The 16,626-nt window shown below is 48.3% G+C and overlaps 1 protein-coding gene across 6 annotated transcripts in view; it reads left to right on the plus strand.

The window, feature by feature from the left end:
- Nucleotides 1-16,626, plus strand: part of LOC138291300 (ankyrin repeat domain-containing protein 17-like) — a 1,121,799-nt gene that overhangs the window by 701,262 nt on the left and 403,911 nt on the right. For all 6 annotated transcript variants that reach the window (XM_069230308.1, XM_069230310.1, XM_069230309.1 and 3 more), the window contains exon 21: nucleotides 2,681-2,856. In XM_069230308.1, coding sequence (XP_069086409.1) covers nucleotides 2,681-2,856 — 176 coding nt within the window. The remainder of the gene's footprint in view (nucleotides 1-2,680; nucleotides 2,857-16,626) is intronic.

Below are 16,626 nucleotides of genomic sequence, written 5' to 3' on the forward strand. Positions count from 1 at the left end.
CAGGGAGGCCTCAGCAGCACAACAACCAGGAGTCCCACGTCGCAGGGGCTACACAGTGGGAGCTGAATCTTGAGTTGCAGAGTGCTGAGGGTGGAGCTTCTAGGAGTTCAAAGATCTCTTGGAGGAAGAGCCAAAAAGCCTTGGCAAGAACAACAGTTGCTGTGCACAGGAGCTCCGTTCCAGTGGTTGCAGCAAGGGTCCACAGTCTCCCAAGTTGGTCAGAAGACCAGTTGGACCTGAAGAGGACCAAAAACCATCACCAGCGAGCAGAGACTTTACGTTGTCAGTGGGCCAGCAGGATCCACCAGCCGGTCATGTTGTCTTGAGGGTGCCTGCTAATGCAGGAGAGTGACTGCTTCACTCCAGAAGATTCCTTCTTGCTTCTTGGATGCAGGCAGCGTCCTTGTGACACTGGAGGATGCACAGCCATGAATGTGGCAGAAATGTTGCTGGAGCAGGAGAAACAATGTTGCAGTGGGGGCCCTCCCAACTGGATACAGTCTTGTTTCAATTCAGAAGCAGACCAGCAGCTGTTCCTGAGGCCAGGAGCAGCTATCTTGCAGAGAGTTCCTTGAAGAGTCTTGCATGACAAATCTAAGGACCTTTTGTTCTGCCTTCCCCTACTTGAGTTAGGCTCATCAGCAGGAAGGCAGAACAGTGTCTGAGGTGGGCAGCAGCGTGGGCTGGCAGCCAGACCCCGTAAGGCTGCACAGACAGAAGTGGGGGATCCTCTAAGGAGCCCCAGAGTACATGGGATCATGCAACTAGCACTGGACTTGGTGTAGTTGCATGATTCCAACATGCTTAATATCAAACATGCGTAGGTTAGGTAAAGCCATTATGTAGCTGGACCATTCGAGTTGACCAGTGTCCACTGCATACCTTAAGATGGCTTCCTCTCACTTGCAGCGCCTGGGGAATCTAGCCTAGGGTTTGTAGGGGTACCCTGCTCATGGAAGGGTACCATCACATTTGTGGACATGCTCCCTGCCCTTGGGCTGAAGGGCCTACCCGAGGGGTGATTTACAGTGACCAAGTGCAGTGACCATGATATTATATGAGGCCAGCCTTCTATCTGAAGTGAAAGGTGCATGCACCATTTCATTCAGGCTGCACAGACAGGCCTGCAGACACAGTTTGTATGGGTGATCATGGGTAGCATAGTACATGCTGCAGCCCTCTGGACCTCTTATGTTTCAATGCCTTGGGTACCTAAGTACCGTATACTAGGGACTTACATGGGTGCACCAATCTGCCAATTGTTTGTGTAAAAGATATACCAGCAACCAAATTTAGATGACCGATCACAGACACTGGGGTCCCGATTAGCAGGATCCCAGTGCGCTACAGTCTAAACACTGTGACACCAAGCAAAATGTTGGGGGTAACTGTCACAAAGATGCTACTTTCCTACACACCTTGTCTTCGTTTTATGCACCCCCACATCCCTCGAAGGATGATAGATTTTGCAGCCTGGACCCAAAAACAGCTTTGGCATTCTATCTAGATCGAACAAAAGAGTTCTTGGTGGACAATTAACTTTGTTGGTTATGTGGTTGAGAAGAAAGGTCGGGCAGTGCAGAAGCAGACCATCTTCAGATGGGTCGAGCTCTATATAAAGATCTGTTATGCAGTAGCCAAGAAACAACCCCCTGAAGGTTTGCGCCCCTGCATTAGCACATGGAGTTCCAGTCCTTAATAGCTGCCAGGTGGCCACATTGGCATCCCTGCACACGTTTACCAAACACTATTGCCTGAATAGTCCTGTCCGGAAGGACAGGCACTTTGCACGTACAGTTCGGCAGGACTTTCTATGAACTTGGTACTTAGACCCACCTCTGGGGATGGTATTTCTTGGGTATCTATTCAATGGTAAGGAATCTGCAACTAGAAGTCTCTATCCGATGAAATCCCTTACCTTTGGTAACGCCTTATCTGGTAGAGACTATATCTATCTGCAGATTCCTAACCGACCCACCCATTCTCTCCCCTCTGCAAACTGATTTCTAAGAGCAGGGAATCCCCTTTCAGGGCCTTATTTTTGACGCACCAGTAGTCAGTTTGTTCACGGCTCTAGGCTTTTGGCGTGGAAAGTCATGAAAATAATCTGTCAGCATGCAGGGGTGGCGCTTAGGAAAAATGACAGCAACGTCATATCTGGTGCTGACGACAGACGCGGAGACGATTGACACCACCTAATTGCGCGCAGGGGTACTGCTCATGGAAATCTTCCAGTTCCAATCTGAGGCCTGGGGAGGATTCAAAGTCAAGGAATCTGCAACGAGAATGTCTTTACCAGATAAGGCGTTACTGAATGTAATTAGATTGTTCTTCCTTTCCTGTGGGGTGCCTGGCTCATTGGATAGTCGCTGCCTTCCATAGAGTGTAGGTGTATCTCAGCTTGAGATGCTGATCCAGACGTTAACAGCTCTAAAGAAGGCCTGAATAAGAGGATATGTTGATGGAATTAACTGATTTGCAAACTATTTTAAGCAAGTTTACTAAAAATTTAACCATTTCAAATGACAGTTCTTGAGAGTATACTAGACAGCCAAGAGACTTGCTCATTTTCTTTGAAGTCTTGGTTCTTTTGAATCTTTTACTGTACACTGATCTTGTTGAAGTTAAACTGGAAACAGAGATTCAGTAAAACCTTACTTAACTCTTATTTTCCTTGTAGACTGGCCTTACCCCTTTGATGGAAGCTGCGTCTGGTGGATATGCTGAAGTAGGAAGAGTGCTTCTTGATAAAGGTGCTGATGTTAATGCTCCTCCAGTACCATCTTCAAGAGATACTGCATTAACAATTGCAGCAGACAAAGGCCACTATAAGTTCTGCGAGCTACTGATAAGCAGGTATAGTATTTAAACCCATAGTTGTTTGATTAAATGAAATAAATATTTTTGCAGCGTGAAATCTCTACGAAATTCTTTATTGATGCGCTATTACGCCATCTAGTAGTTGGGTCTTGAAGTGTTTAAAAATGTAGTTTTGTGAGTCAGCTTTTACATAGTCGGAGCTTCATATAAAATAGACCACAAGTCCACACTGCCCCTGTGCATGCCCACGAACCTTCATATTTTTTTTCCATGCTACTTTGTATTGAAGAGCATTGAGAAGGCCACGAGATTCATAAAGTTTTCAAGCCAGTGGCTGAGATCGATGCTTGATGCTGGATTGTGGTTTTTGTTGTTTTGTTGATGGTGATTCTGAGGAGGCTCTTAAGTTTCACTTGATCAACAGTAAGACATTTGCCTCAAAGGGCGAGCCCCCAGGATGCATGCTCTGCCTACCAAGAGGCTTTATTCTTGGAGACAAGATACTTCAAGTGCATTGCACAGTTGCCAACATTGCTGGACTTTTAAAACTTGGAAAGCAGATAAGGAGTGCTCCATCTATAGAGTAGATTTAAGAGGATGAGGCCTAGGAGGCTCAGAGGGAACATAGACTCTTACCTCAAGTTTTCTTTTGGGGAGGGGGAGTGTTGGGATCGCTGTAAATAAATACAATTCGAAGCCTGCAGCACCCCATATCTAAAAACCCGTGGAGCCATTGAAGGAGGCATCCAGGCTACCACCTTAAATGCTGAATCTCAAGACTTCGAGGGAAACCAGTTCTGGACGCTTCCCATCCTACCGTGCAAGGAAAGCGCATCAGTTAAGATTTGCCAAATGGCATTGGTTCAGCTTCCTTAGACGAATAAATGTGAAGAATGAAGGGTGAAAAGGCATCATCGAAAGATGAGTCCCATGGGAACAGGAAGTCCGTGGGAACACTAAAACCTACAACGTCGACCTAAAGTGAAAGATGAGCAACACTGTAGAAAGTAAGAGAACTTGAAGAAGAAAAAACTTTGAAAAGACTGTCTCTACATGGATCCTAAGTCTTTGGTGGTCAGGAAGCTGGGCTTTAAAGACCAGAGCCAGAGCAAACGCAACAGGAAGCAGAACATCTCACATACTTTATGCCACACTTTCCAGAGGATTATCAAATGGGTCAAAGCAATAGTTAAAGGCAGGAACATAGCCAACACCTTTGCTTAGTCCAAGGCCAATTTTACAGACTCAGCAAACAGCTCACTCCGGTCACAGTCCTTGTAAGGAAATGCCTCCTTGGCATGGTTGCCCCCTGACTTTTTGCCTTTGCTGATGCTATGTTTACAATTGAAAGTGTGCTGAGGCCTGCTAACCAGGCCCCAGCACCAGTGTTCTTTCCCTAACCTGTACTTTTGTATCCACAATTGGCAGACCCTGGCATCCAGATAAGTCCCTTGTAACTGGTACTTCTAGTACCAAGGGCCCTGATGCCAAGGAAGGTCTCTAAGGGCTGCAGCATGTCTTATGCCACCCTGGAGACCTCTCACTCAGCACAGACACCCTGCTTGCCAGCTTGTGTGTGCTAGTGAGGACAAAACGAGTAAGTCGACATGGCACTCCCCTCAGGGTGCCATGCCAGCCTCTCACTGCCTATGCAGTATAGGTAAGACACCCCTCTAGCAGGCCTTACAGCCCTAAGGCAGGGTGCACTATACCATAGGTGAGGGTACCAGTGCATGAGCATGGTACCCCTACAGTGTCTAAACAAAACCTTAGACATTGTAAGTGCAGGGTAGCCATAAGAGTATATGGTCTGGGAGTTTGTCAAACACGAACTCCACAGCACCATAATGGCTACACTGAAAACTGGGAAGTTTGGTATCAAACTTCTCAGCACAATAAATGCACACTGATGCCAGTGTACATTTTATTGTAAAATACACCCCAGAGGGCACCTTAGAGGTGCCCCCTGAAACTTAACCGACTATCTGTGTAGGCTGACTAGTTTAAGCAGCCTGCCACAAACCGAGACATGTTGCTGGCCCCATGGGGAGCGTGCCTTTGTCACTCTGAGGCCAGTAACAAAGCCTGCACTGGGTGGAGATGCTAACACCTCCCCCAGGCAGGAATTGTCACACCTGGCGGTGAGCCTCAAAGGCTCACCTCCTTTGTGCCAACCCAGCAGGACACTCCAGCTAGTGGAGTTGCCCGCCCCCTCCGGCCAGGCCCCACTTTTGGCGGCAAGGCCGGAGAAAATAATGAGAAAAACAAGGAGGAGTCACTGGCCAGTCAGGACAGCCCCTAAGGTGTCCTGAGCTGAGGTGACTCTGACTTTTAGAAATCCTCCATCTTGCAGATGGAGGATTCCCCCAATAGGGTTAGGATTGTGACCCCCTCCCCTTGGGGAGGAGGCACAAAGAGGGTGTACCCACCCTCAGGGCTAGTAGCCATTGGCTACTAACCCCCCAGACCTAAACACGCCCTTAAATTTAGTATTTAAGGGCTACCCTGAACCCTAGAAAATTAGATTCCTGCAACTACAAGAAGAAGGACTGCCCAGCTGAAAACCCCTGCAGCGGAAGACCAGAAGACGACAACTGCCTTGGCTCCAGAAACTCACCGGCCTGTCTCCTGCCTTCCAAAGATCCTGCTCCAGCGACGCCTTCCAAAGGGACCAGCGACCTCGACATCCTCTGAGGACTGCCCCTGCTTCGAAAAGACAAGAAACTCCAGAGGACAGCGGACCTGCTCCAAGAAAGGCTGCGACTCTGTTTCCAGCAGCTTTAAAGAACCCTGCAAGCTCCCCGCAAGAAGCGTGAGACTTGCAACACTGCACCCGGCGACCCCGACTCGGCTGGTGGAGATCCGACACCTCAGGCGGGACCCCAGGACTACTCTGATACTGTGAGTACCAAAACCTGTCCCCCCTGAGCCCCCACAGCGCCGCCTGCAGAGGGAATCCCGAGGCTTCCCCTGACCGCGACTCTTTGAACCTAAAATCCCGACGCCTGGGAGAGACCCTGCACCCGCAGCCCCCAGGACCTGAAGGACCGGACTTTCACTGGAGAAGTGACCCCCAGGAGTCCCTCTCCCTTGCCCAAGTGGAGGTTTCCCCGAGGAATCCCCCCCTTGCCTGCCTGCAGCGCTGAAGAGATCCCGAGATCTCTCATAGACTAACATTGCGAACCCGACGCTTGTTTCTACACTGCACCCGGCCGCCCCCGCGCCGCTGAGGGTGAAATTTCTGTGTGGACCTGTGTCCCCCCCGGTGCCCTACAAAACCCCCCTGGTCTGCCCTCCGAAGACGCGGGTACTTACCTGCAAGCAGACCGGAACCGGGGCACCCCCTTCTCTCCATTCTAGCCTATGTGTTTTGGGCACCACTTTGAACTCTGCACCTGACCGGCCCTGAGCTGCTGGTGTGGTGACTTTGGGGTTGCTCTGAACTCCCAACGGTGGGCTACCTTGGACCAAGAACTAAGCCCTGTAAGTGTCTTACTTACCTGGTTAACCTAACAAATACTTACCTCCCCTAGGAACTGTGAAAATTGCACTAAGTGTCCACTTTTAAAACAGCTATTTGTGAATAACTTGAAAAGTATACATGCAATTTTGTTGATTTGAAGTTCCTAAAGTACTTACCTGCAATACCTTTCGAATGAGATATTACATGTAGAATTTGAACCTGTGGTTCTTAAAAATAAACTAAGAAAATATATTTTTCTATACAAAAACCTATTGGCTGGATTTGTCTCTGAGTGTGTGTACCTCATTTATTGTCTATGTGTATGTACAACAAATGCTTAACACTACTCCTTGGATAAGCCTACTGCTCGACCACACTACCACAAAATAGAGCATTAGTATTATCTCTTTTTGCCACTATCTTACCTCTAAGGGGAACCCTTGGACTCTGTGCATGCTATTCCTTACTTTGAAATAGCACATACAGAGCCAACTTCCTACAGTCCTGCTTAGGTGTGCATCTCTGTTTTTTTTACTAGAGGTACTGGTGAATATTGTGGATATACCTTTCACAGAAAAGCACCAATTATGCATGTGTAGACCAAACTCTTTAGGCAATGACGAAGGCAAATAAGACTGCCAAGGCCATGAGGGCTCTACATATTTACGGACGTTTCTTTGGAAAGGGAGTCTCAAGTGATTGGAGAGGCCAGGCTGCAGTATATCAGGCCCAAAGGCCGAACTGCAGGGAGCCAGTTATTGCATCCCACCCAATGGCAGCATCAAGAGCAGCCCAAGACCTTTTTCGAGCAAGAGGAAAACCAAGAGCTCCCTCATTTACCGCACCCAAGCCTCATCACCACACCTGTAGCGAGTGGAAGATAAAGAGCGTATTAAGCAATTTGAAGTGATTTACCACAGACAAGTGGGAGTTAAACCTAATAAGATATGACTATTGTATTGACTTGGTACTGAAACCTCCTTCTAAAATATAAACACACCAGATACACTAGAAAGTACAATTGCAAATGGTACTAACAGAATTTATTATGAGAATGTATTCATAAGGATTCCATTAACATTGTTCCTCTCAACGATAGAAACACCAGTGTGTAATTTGTAGTCCTAAATCAAGACCGGACTACTCAACATAGTCTAGATTGAATGTTTGCAAACAGGTTTAAAAAAAAAAAAAAAGAAAGATTTACAAATTACAATCTTACAAGAGATTATACCACTACTAGAAAGTGGTGACTGGCAATGGCAGATCTTGGACACCCAATTTAATACCCTGTCAATGCATTTTATATTTATAGTTTTTTTTTTTTTCCGCTTAAAGCAATAGTTAGACTGACACACCATACACCCTGCTCACAGAAGATTTCAGGTTTGTTTTGAATGGGGGTACATTACCGGTTCAAAGTGCTGCCCTCTGGCATAAAATCTACAGCCTGATCTTCATCAAGACACTAGCAGTAGTAGCAGCACATCTCAGAAGACAGACAATACTTGCCAACTCTTACATAGACGACTGGCTGGTGGAGGAGAGCACATTCAAACAATGCCAATGTGACCTGGAAAGGATGGTAACTCTTACACACCCTGAGGTTTTCACTAAATTGGGGAAAATAGTCTATCACTTGACACAGAACCTTCCTGGGTTCAGACCTGAACACAACTTTGCCAGTGGCCTACCCTCAACCAAGGTAAAAGAAGTGCTAAACCAGTCTTGCCTTTACCAGACATCTCAATCTCTGACAGTGATAACAGTATTCACACTGTGGGTACCCAAAGTACTTACACCTCATACCAGGTATCCCCTCTTAGTGAAGTGTAGTCAGTGTCTCGAAGCCAGGCTTTCTAGAGGTAGCTGTGGATGAGCAGCCAGAGGCTTATTTAGGAGACATGCAAAGCTCATGCAATGCCACTGTAGTCACACAGCACTTACACACATGAAAGAAAACACTCAGTTGTACAAAATAAAGGTACTTTATTTTTGACACAGATTGTCACAAATCACTGACCAGGTGACCCACCCTTAGGAGGTAAGTAATATACTTAATATATACACTAGCAATCAGAAATAGGCGTAGAAAAGATTAGAAAACAGTGCAAACAGTAATAACCAATAGTGACCCTAGGGGGAGCACAAACCATATTCTAAAAAAAAAAAAATGGAATTCGAACAAGGTACCCCCACCTAGGTAAGGAAGATGTGTAGAGGGGAGCTGGGGTATTAGAAAACCACAAAGGTGAGTAACCCAGTACCCCAACCCCACCCCACCTCCCCGCCACCCCCACCTAACCAGGAGTAAAACACTGGAGTTTACCCAAAACACCCAAAAGGAGGAAAAGAAGCAAAAGAAGACACCCAGAGAAGACTGCAAGAAAACCAGCGGTGGATTCCTGAAGAAAGACCACCTGTGGAGAAAGGTGCCCAAGTCCAAGAGTCACAGTGGAGTCCAGGAGGAGTAGGAGGTACTACTCACCCAGCTGTGGATGCAGGAGTTGGTCTGTTCTGAAGAACAGGTCAGCACTGCAGCCCAGGAGCCAATGAAGAGTTCCAGATGGATGCAGAAGATGTCCCACGCCGGAAGGAAGATTGCAGACGGGTGTCGGTACAGGATTTCCACCAATAAGCCTTTGCAAAGGCAAACTCGTGCTTGGTGGAAAAGAGGTGCTGCCGGGGACCAGCAAGGCCCAGGAGTACTCAACCCAGGAGTGGGAGTCACAGGGGACCCTCAGTGTTGCAGAAAGTTCACAGGAGCAGAGGCAGCACCTACAGGAGTACCACAGGATGGGGACACAGAAGCACTACAAAAGTGAATCCTACACCGCAGGAGAACCATGCAGGAGGCTGGTTTCTGCAGGAAGGAGTGCTGGGGACAGGAGCTGCATGTCGCCTAAAGATCCCTTGGAGGAGACTCAAACAAGCCTTGGCAGCTGCAAGAGATGCAGTACACGGGGTCTTGTCCTGTGTGGGAAGGCAAAGACTTCCACCAAAGTTGGACAGCTGGCATAGAGGACCAAGAGGACTATTCCGGACCACCACCCGTGATGTAGGATCCACGCAGCTCAGCAGGAGAGGGGATCCACACAGCCGGTTGTCGCTTGTTTTAGGTGCCTGCGGTTGCAGGGAAGTGACTCCTTGTGCAGGACGAAGAGTTGCAGTCTTCTGAGGATGAACGGCGAGAAAACTGTTGCAAAGCTGGCAGGCACTCTGGATACAATGTTGCAGAAGAGTCTTCCTCATGGATCTGCAGCTTGTAGGTTCTTTGAGGGTCCAGTTGGGGTTCCAGTGGTCAGAAGTCGAAGTAAAGGTTGCAGAGGAGTCCTGCTGGAATCTTGCAAGCTTAATCTGAGGACCCACCCAAGAGAGAGACCGTAAATAGCTCTGAAAGGGGGATTGATCACCTAACCAGGTAAGCACCCATCAGAAGGGGGCTCTGACGTCACCTGCCTGGCCTGGCCACTCAGATACTCCCAGAGTTCCCTGCCAACCTTAGAATCAAGATGGCAGATCCCAGGAACCATCTGGAGGAGCTCTGGCACCACCCTTGGGGTGGTGATGGACAGGGGAGTGGTCACTCCCCGTTCCATTGTCCAGTTTTGCGCCAGAGCAGGGACTGGGAGGTGTCCCTGAACTGGTGTAGACTGGTTTATGCACCGAGGGCACCAAATGTGCCCTTCAAAGCAAACAAGTGGTGTTGCCTCCCTCTCCCAAAGGAAATCCTTTGTTCTGCCTTCCTGTGCTTGATCAGTTCAAGCAGCAGGAGGGCAGAAACCTGTCTGAGGGGTGGCAGCAGCTGGGCTGCCTGAGAAACCCTGTAACACTGGTGGTAGCAATTCCGAGGGTCCTCTATGGAGCCCCCAGAGAGCTTGGAATCATGCTTCCAATACTTGAAATAGTATTAGGGTATTGTAGGAAGTTGGCTTTGTATATACTATTTCAAAGTAAGAAATAGTGTGCACAGAGTCCAAGGGTTCCCCTTAGAGGTAAGATAGTGGCAAAAATAGATAATTCTAATGCTCTATTTTATGGTAGTGTGGTCGAGCAGTAGGCTTATCAGAGGGTAGTGTTAAGCATTTGTTGTACACACGGGCAATAAATGAGGTACACACATTCAAAGACAAATTTCAGGCCAATAGGTTTTTATATAGAAAAATATATTTACTTAGTTTATTTTAAGAACCACGGGTTCAAGATTTACAAGTAATACTTTAAATGTAAGGTACTTCACTCAGATACTTTAGGAACTTTGAATAAAAGCAATATCATATACAGTCTTTGTAAAAATGGCAATAAGCTATTTTCAAAGTGGGCACTTAGTGCAAAAATCAACAGTTCCTGGGGGAGGTAAGTAAAGGTTAAGTTTGCAGGTAAGTAAAACACTTACAAGTCTCACATTTGGGACCAAGGTAGCCCACCGTTGGCGGTTCAAGGCAACCCCAAAGTTACCACACCAGCAGCTCAGGGCCGGTCAGGTGCAGATGTCAAAGAGGTGCCCAAAACACATAGGCTTCAATGGAGAACAGGGGTGCCCCGGTTCCAGTCTGCCAGCAGTTACGTACCTGCGTCTTCGGGGGGCAGACCAGGGGGGTTTTGTCGGGCACTGGGGGGGGGTGGCACAAGCAGGCACAGAAAGTACACCCTCAGCTGCACAGGGGCGGCCGGGTGCAGTGTGCAAACAGGCATCTGGTTTTAGGTAGGAAACAATGGAGGGACCCGGTGGTCACTTCAACGATGCAGGCAGGCACAGGGGGGGCTCCTTGGGTTAGCCACCACCGGGGCTAGGCAGAGGGTCGCCTGGGGGCCACTCCTGCACTGGAGTTCGGTTCCTTCAGGTCCTGGGGGCTGCGGGTGCAGTGTTAGTTCCAGACGTCGGGTCCCTTGTTACAGGCAGTCGCGGTCAGGGGGAGCCTCTGGATTCTCTCTGCAGGCGTCGCTGTGGAGGCTCAGGGGGGTCGTCTCTGGTTACTCACGGGCTCGCAGTCGCCTGGGAGTCCTCCCTAAGGTGTTGGTTTTCTGTAGGTCGAGCCAGGGGCGTCTGGTGCAGAGTGGAAAGTCTCACGCTTCCGGCAGGAAACAGGAAGTCTTTAAAGTTGTTTCTTTGTTGCAAGAAAGTTGCAGGTTGTTGAACAGGGCCGCTTCAGAGCGTCCATGCAATGGAATAGATATGTATGTACATAGTTTGCTCTAAAGGAATGTTTATTTACATATATACAATTTCTAATTGCAACTTAAACGGCTACAGGCTCCTGGGGAGGTGGGAGGGCGCATGTGAATCTGCAGCGGAACATGCAATGGACAGATGTACACTTGGTAAGTGACATTTTCCGTTCAATGGCATGTGTAGCTGCAGATACACATGCTGTGCATAGACTACAAAGCAGTATTCCTCCCAAAAGCGGTGGTGTAAGGAAATGCCTCCATGGCATGGTTACCCCCTGACTTTTTGTCTTTGCCGATGCTAAGTTATGAATTGAAAATGGCTGGGACCCTGCTAACCAGGCCCCAGCACCAGTGTTCTTTCCCTAAACTGCACCTTTGTCTCCACAATTGACACAACCCTGTCACCTAGGTAAGTCCCTTGTAACTGGTACCCCTGGTACCAGGGCCCTGATGCCAGGGAAGGTCTCTAAGGGCTGCAGCATGTCTTATGCCACCTTAGGGACTCCTCACTCAGCACATACACACTGCTTGCCAGCTTGAGTGTGCTGGTGGGGAGAAAATGACTAAGTCGACATGGCACTCCCCTCAGAGTGCCATGCCAACTCCACATTGCCTGTGGCATAGGTAAATCACCCCTCTAGCAGGCCTTAAAGCCCTAAGGCAGGGTGCACTATACCACAGGTGAGGGCATATGTGCATGAGCACTATGCCCCTACAGTATCTAAGAAAAACCTTGGATATTGTAAGTGCAGGGTAGCCATAAGAGTATATGGTCTGGGAGTTTGTCAAACACGAACTCCACAGCACCATAATGGCTACACTGAAAACTGGGAAGTTTGGTATCAAACTTCTCAGCACAATAAATGCACACTAATGCCAGTGAGATGCCCCCTGAAAACATACCCGACTTCCAGTGTAGGCTGACTAGTTTCTGCCAAACTGCCACACAACAGACATGTTGCTGGCCACATGGGGAGAGTGCCTTTGTCACTCTGTGGCCAGGAACAAAGCCTGTACTGGGTGGAGGTGCATCTCACCTCCCCCTGCTGGAACTGTAACACCTGGCGGTGAGGCTCAAAAGCTCACCCCTTTTGTTACAGCGCCACAGGGCATCCCAGCTAGTGGAGATGCCCGCCCCTCCGGCCACTGAACAATTGGTTTTAAATACAGGGGGCACCTCTAAGATGCCCTCTGTGTGCATTTTTTAATAAATCCAACACTGGCATCAGTGTGGGTTTATTATTCTGAGAAGTTTGATACCAAACTTCCCAGTATTCAGTGTAGCCATTATGGAGCTGTGGAGTTAGTTTTTGACAAACTACCAGACCATATACTTAATATGGCCACAACTGTACTTACAATGTCTAAGAATAGACTTAGACGCTATAGGGGCATATTGCTCATGCAGCTATGCCCTCACCTGTGGTATAGTGTGCCCTGCCTTGGGGCTGTAAGGCCTGCTAGAGGGGTGACTTACCTATGCCACAGGCAGTATTTTGTGTGCATGGCATCCGGAGGGGGATGCCATGTCGACTTTGCCTTTTTCTCCCCACCAACACACACAGTCTGCAATGGCAGTGTGCATGTGTTAGGTCAGGGGTCCCTTAGGGTGGCACAACATATGCTGCAGGCCTTAGGGACCTTCCCTGGTCACAGGGCCCTTGGTACCACTGGTACCTTTTACAGGGGACATATCTGTGTGCCAGGGGTGTGCCAATTGTGGAGACAATGGTACATTTTAGGCGAAAGAACACTGGTGCTGGGGCCTGGTTAGCAGGGTCCCAGCACACTTCTCGGTCAAGTCAGCATCAGTACCAGGCAAAAAGTGGGGGGTAACTGCATCAGGGAGCCATTTCCTTACACTGCATCATAGGCTAATGGATCGGATTCCATTCCGATTCTGTCCTCGGTGCCACCCCAAGTTTCCATACAGCGACCCACCCCCCAGAACACCCCCAAACATCCCCCGACAAGAAAAGTTGTAAATTTGATGCGATGGGGAAAAGGGTGGCAACACAAGCAGCCAACCAATGGAGTATTGCCAGTTCCCAGGCCCTGTTAGCAAGATATGGCAGGGCACATTGGGATGAGATGCAAGAATTCTTGCAATCTCTCCCCAAAGAACACCAAAAAAGAGAGCAGCAAATTGTAGAGGAAGGTCAGGTCATCACAAATAATCAAATTAGGTCTGCTCTACATGCAGCTGACACTGCAGCTAGAGGAATTAATACCAGCATTACTATTAGGCGACATGCATGGTTGAGGTCCTCTGGTTTCAAACCAGAGATACAGCAGACGGTCCTTAATATGCCATTTAATAAACAACAGCTTTTTGGACCAGAGGCTGGCTGTAGGAAGTTGGCTCTGTATGTACTATCTCAAAGTGTGAGATAGTGCACAGTCCAAGGGTTCCCCTTAGAGGTTGATAGTGGCAAAATTAGTTAATGCTAACGCTCTATTTTGTGGTAGTGTGGTCGAGCAGTAGGCTTATCAGAGGGTAGTGTTAAGCATTTGTTTTACTCACAAAGGCAATAAATGAGGAATACACTCTCAGACTTTACTCCAGGCTAATAGGTTTTTATATTGAAAAATATATTTTCTTTATTTTAGAACCCCAAGATTTAAGGTAAGTACGTAAAATGCCAGGTACTTCACACAGGCAAGTATAGAACTTTGATTTAACACAGTAGTATACACAGTTTTTGTTAAAATGGGAAATAGCTATTTTAAAAATGGACACTGCAAAAATCAACAGTTCTGGGGGGAGGGAGGGCGTAAGTTTGGTTAGGTTTCTCAAGTAAGTAAAGCACTTACACGGTCAGTGTCCTGGGCATACGCAGCCCACCATTTTGGGTTCAAGGCAACCCCAAAGCCACAGCAACAGCAACACAGGGCCGGTCAGGTGCAGAGGTCAAAGGAGGGCCCAAGACAAGTGGTGGGGCCAGCAAGGCCCAGGAGGACTCATTGCAGGAGGGGGTGAGTCAGAGGGGACCCTCAGTGTCACAAAAAGTCTACAGGAGCAGAGGCAGCACCCACAGGAGTCCCATAGGACAGGGACACAGAAGTTGCAGGATCCCACACAGCACTACAGAAAGGGATCCCATGCCGCAGGAGAACCATGCAGAGGGATGAGCGTTGCAGGATGGAGTGCTGGGGACTGGAGCTACACATCACCTGAAGATTCCTTGGAGGATATGCAAACAAGCCTTGGCAGCTGCAAGAGACAGTGCAGGGGGGGTTACTGTCCTGCGTCGGAAGGCAAAGGCTTACCTCCACCAAAGTCGGACAGCTGGTAGAGAGGGCCAAAAGGACTACTCCGGACCACCACCCGTAATGTAGGATCCACGCAGCTCAGGATGAGAGGAAATTCGCGCAGCTGCTGGTTTTTGCAGCAGGTGCCTGCGGATGCAGGGGAGTGAATCATTCACTCCAAGAGAGATTCCTTCTTCTTGTGCAGGCTGAAGAGTTGCTGTCCTCCGAGAATGCACAGCCGGGGAAATGTTGCAAAGCTGTCAGAGGCCGTGGAAACAAAGTTGCAGAAGTCTTTTTCGTGGATTACACTGCTGTCTGTTCCTGGAGAGTCCAGTCGCAGTTCTAGTGGCCAGAAGTCGAAGTGGAGGTTTTAGAGGAATCCTGCTGGAATCTTGCAAGCTGAATCTAAGGACTCACCCAAGAGAGAGAGAGACTCTAAATAGCCCTGAAAGGGGAATTGGTCACCTAGCCAGGTAAGTACCTATCAGGAGGGGGCTCCGACATCACCTGCCTGGCCTGGTCACTCAGATGCTCCCAGATTTCCCTGCCAACCTTGGAAACAAGATGGCAGAACCCAGGGACCCTCTGGGGGAGCTCTGAGCACGACCCCTGGGGTGGGGATGGACAGGGAAGTGGTCACTCCCCCTTCCATTGTCCAGTTTCGTGCCAGAGCACTGGCTGGGGGTCCCAGAACCGGTGTGGACTGGTTTATGAATGGAAGGCTCCAAATGTGTCCTTCAAAGCATACCAGTGACTTGGGGAGGCTACCCCTCCCAAGCCAGTCACCCGTTTTTCCAAAGTGAGGGGGTGTTACCTCCAACGCCCAAAGGAAATCCTTTGTTCCCACCAATTGTGGGAAGAAAAAGGTACCGTTGCAAGTAAGAAGGGAGAGAGTATAGCCACAGGGGTTCTGGTTAGCAAGATCCCAGTGGACACAGTCAAACACACTGAGAACAGGCAGAAAATGGGGGTAACCATGCCAAAAGAGGGCACTTTCCTACAAGAAGTCTCCTCTATCAGCTGAACAAAATATCTACCTTCGATAACACCTTAACTGGTAAAGACTATAACTAGCTGCAGATTTCTTACCTCCATCCACCCAGCAATCGTCTCTGTTCTGCAAATGGATTTCTAGGAACAGGGCTTTTAGCCTTTCAGGACTCCAGTTTTCCACACCAGTGGTCATGACACCACCTCATGAGGTGCAAGGGTACTGCTCACGAAAAATCTTTTGGATCCAGTCTGATGCCTGAGGATAATTGTAAGATAAGGAATCTGCAGCTAGATATAGTCCCTGCCAAGTGGTAGGGCTTTACCCAAGGTAAGTAACTTGTTCTTTACGAAACTCGCCTCTTCCAGAAGTTGCAGTATGAGAGTTGAGGGCTGTGGCTGAAAATACTGTGAAAGATTGCCACCTGCAGGCCTCTCCTCCACTGTTGCATATGAAACCTATTCAGCAATGGATTCAAACCAATGTTCACAAGCCATAGGGAGTCGGGAAAATCTAATGATTGTCATGCAGAGAGTACAGGAGAAAATGATGTGGTGGAGCAAGTCATATTTAACAGATTTATACACCTAACTCCACAGTAACCATTACTACGGATCCCTTGCATACGGGTTGGGGAGCACATACGGACAGACTCAAGATCAGAGGAATATCAGAGGAACAGGAATCTGTACAAAATATCAATGTACTGGAGCTAAAGACAATGTTGCTAGACTTAAAAGCCTTTCAGAAAGAGCTGTGGCTAAAAACTCAATTAATTCAAACAGACAATTCAACTTTGATGTTATATGTCAACAAGCAGGGAGGAACACAATACTTTGTTCTATCAAGACTAGCTCAGGAAATCTGTAGGCGAGTCTTTCAGAGACAAACATAACAGCAGTACCTCTTTCAGGGAAAGACAATGTTG

This window comes from Pleurodeles waltl, chromosome 1_1 (genome assembly GCF_031143425.1).
Source record: "Pleurodeles waltl isolate 20211129_DDA chromosome 1_1, aPleWal1.hap1.20221129, whole genome shotgun sequence".
NCBI classification, from domain to species: domain Eukaryota; kingdom Metazoa; phylum Chordata; class Amphibia; order Caudata; family Salamandridae; genus Pleurodeles; species Pleurodeles waltl.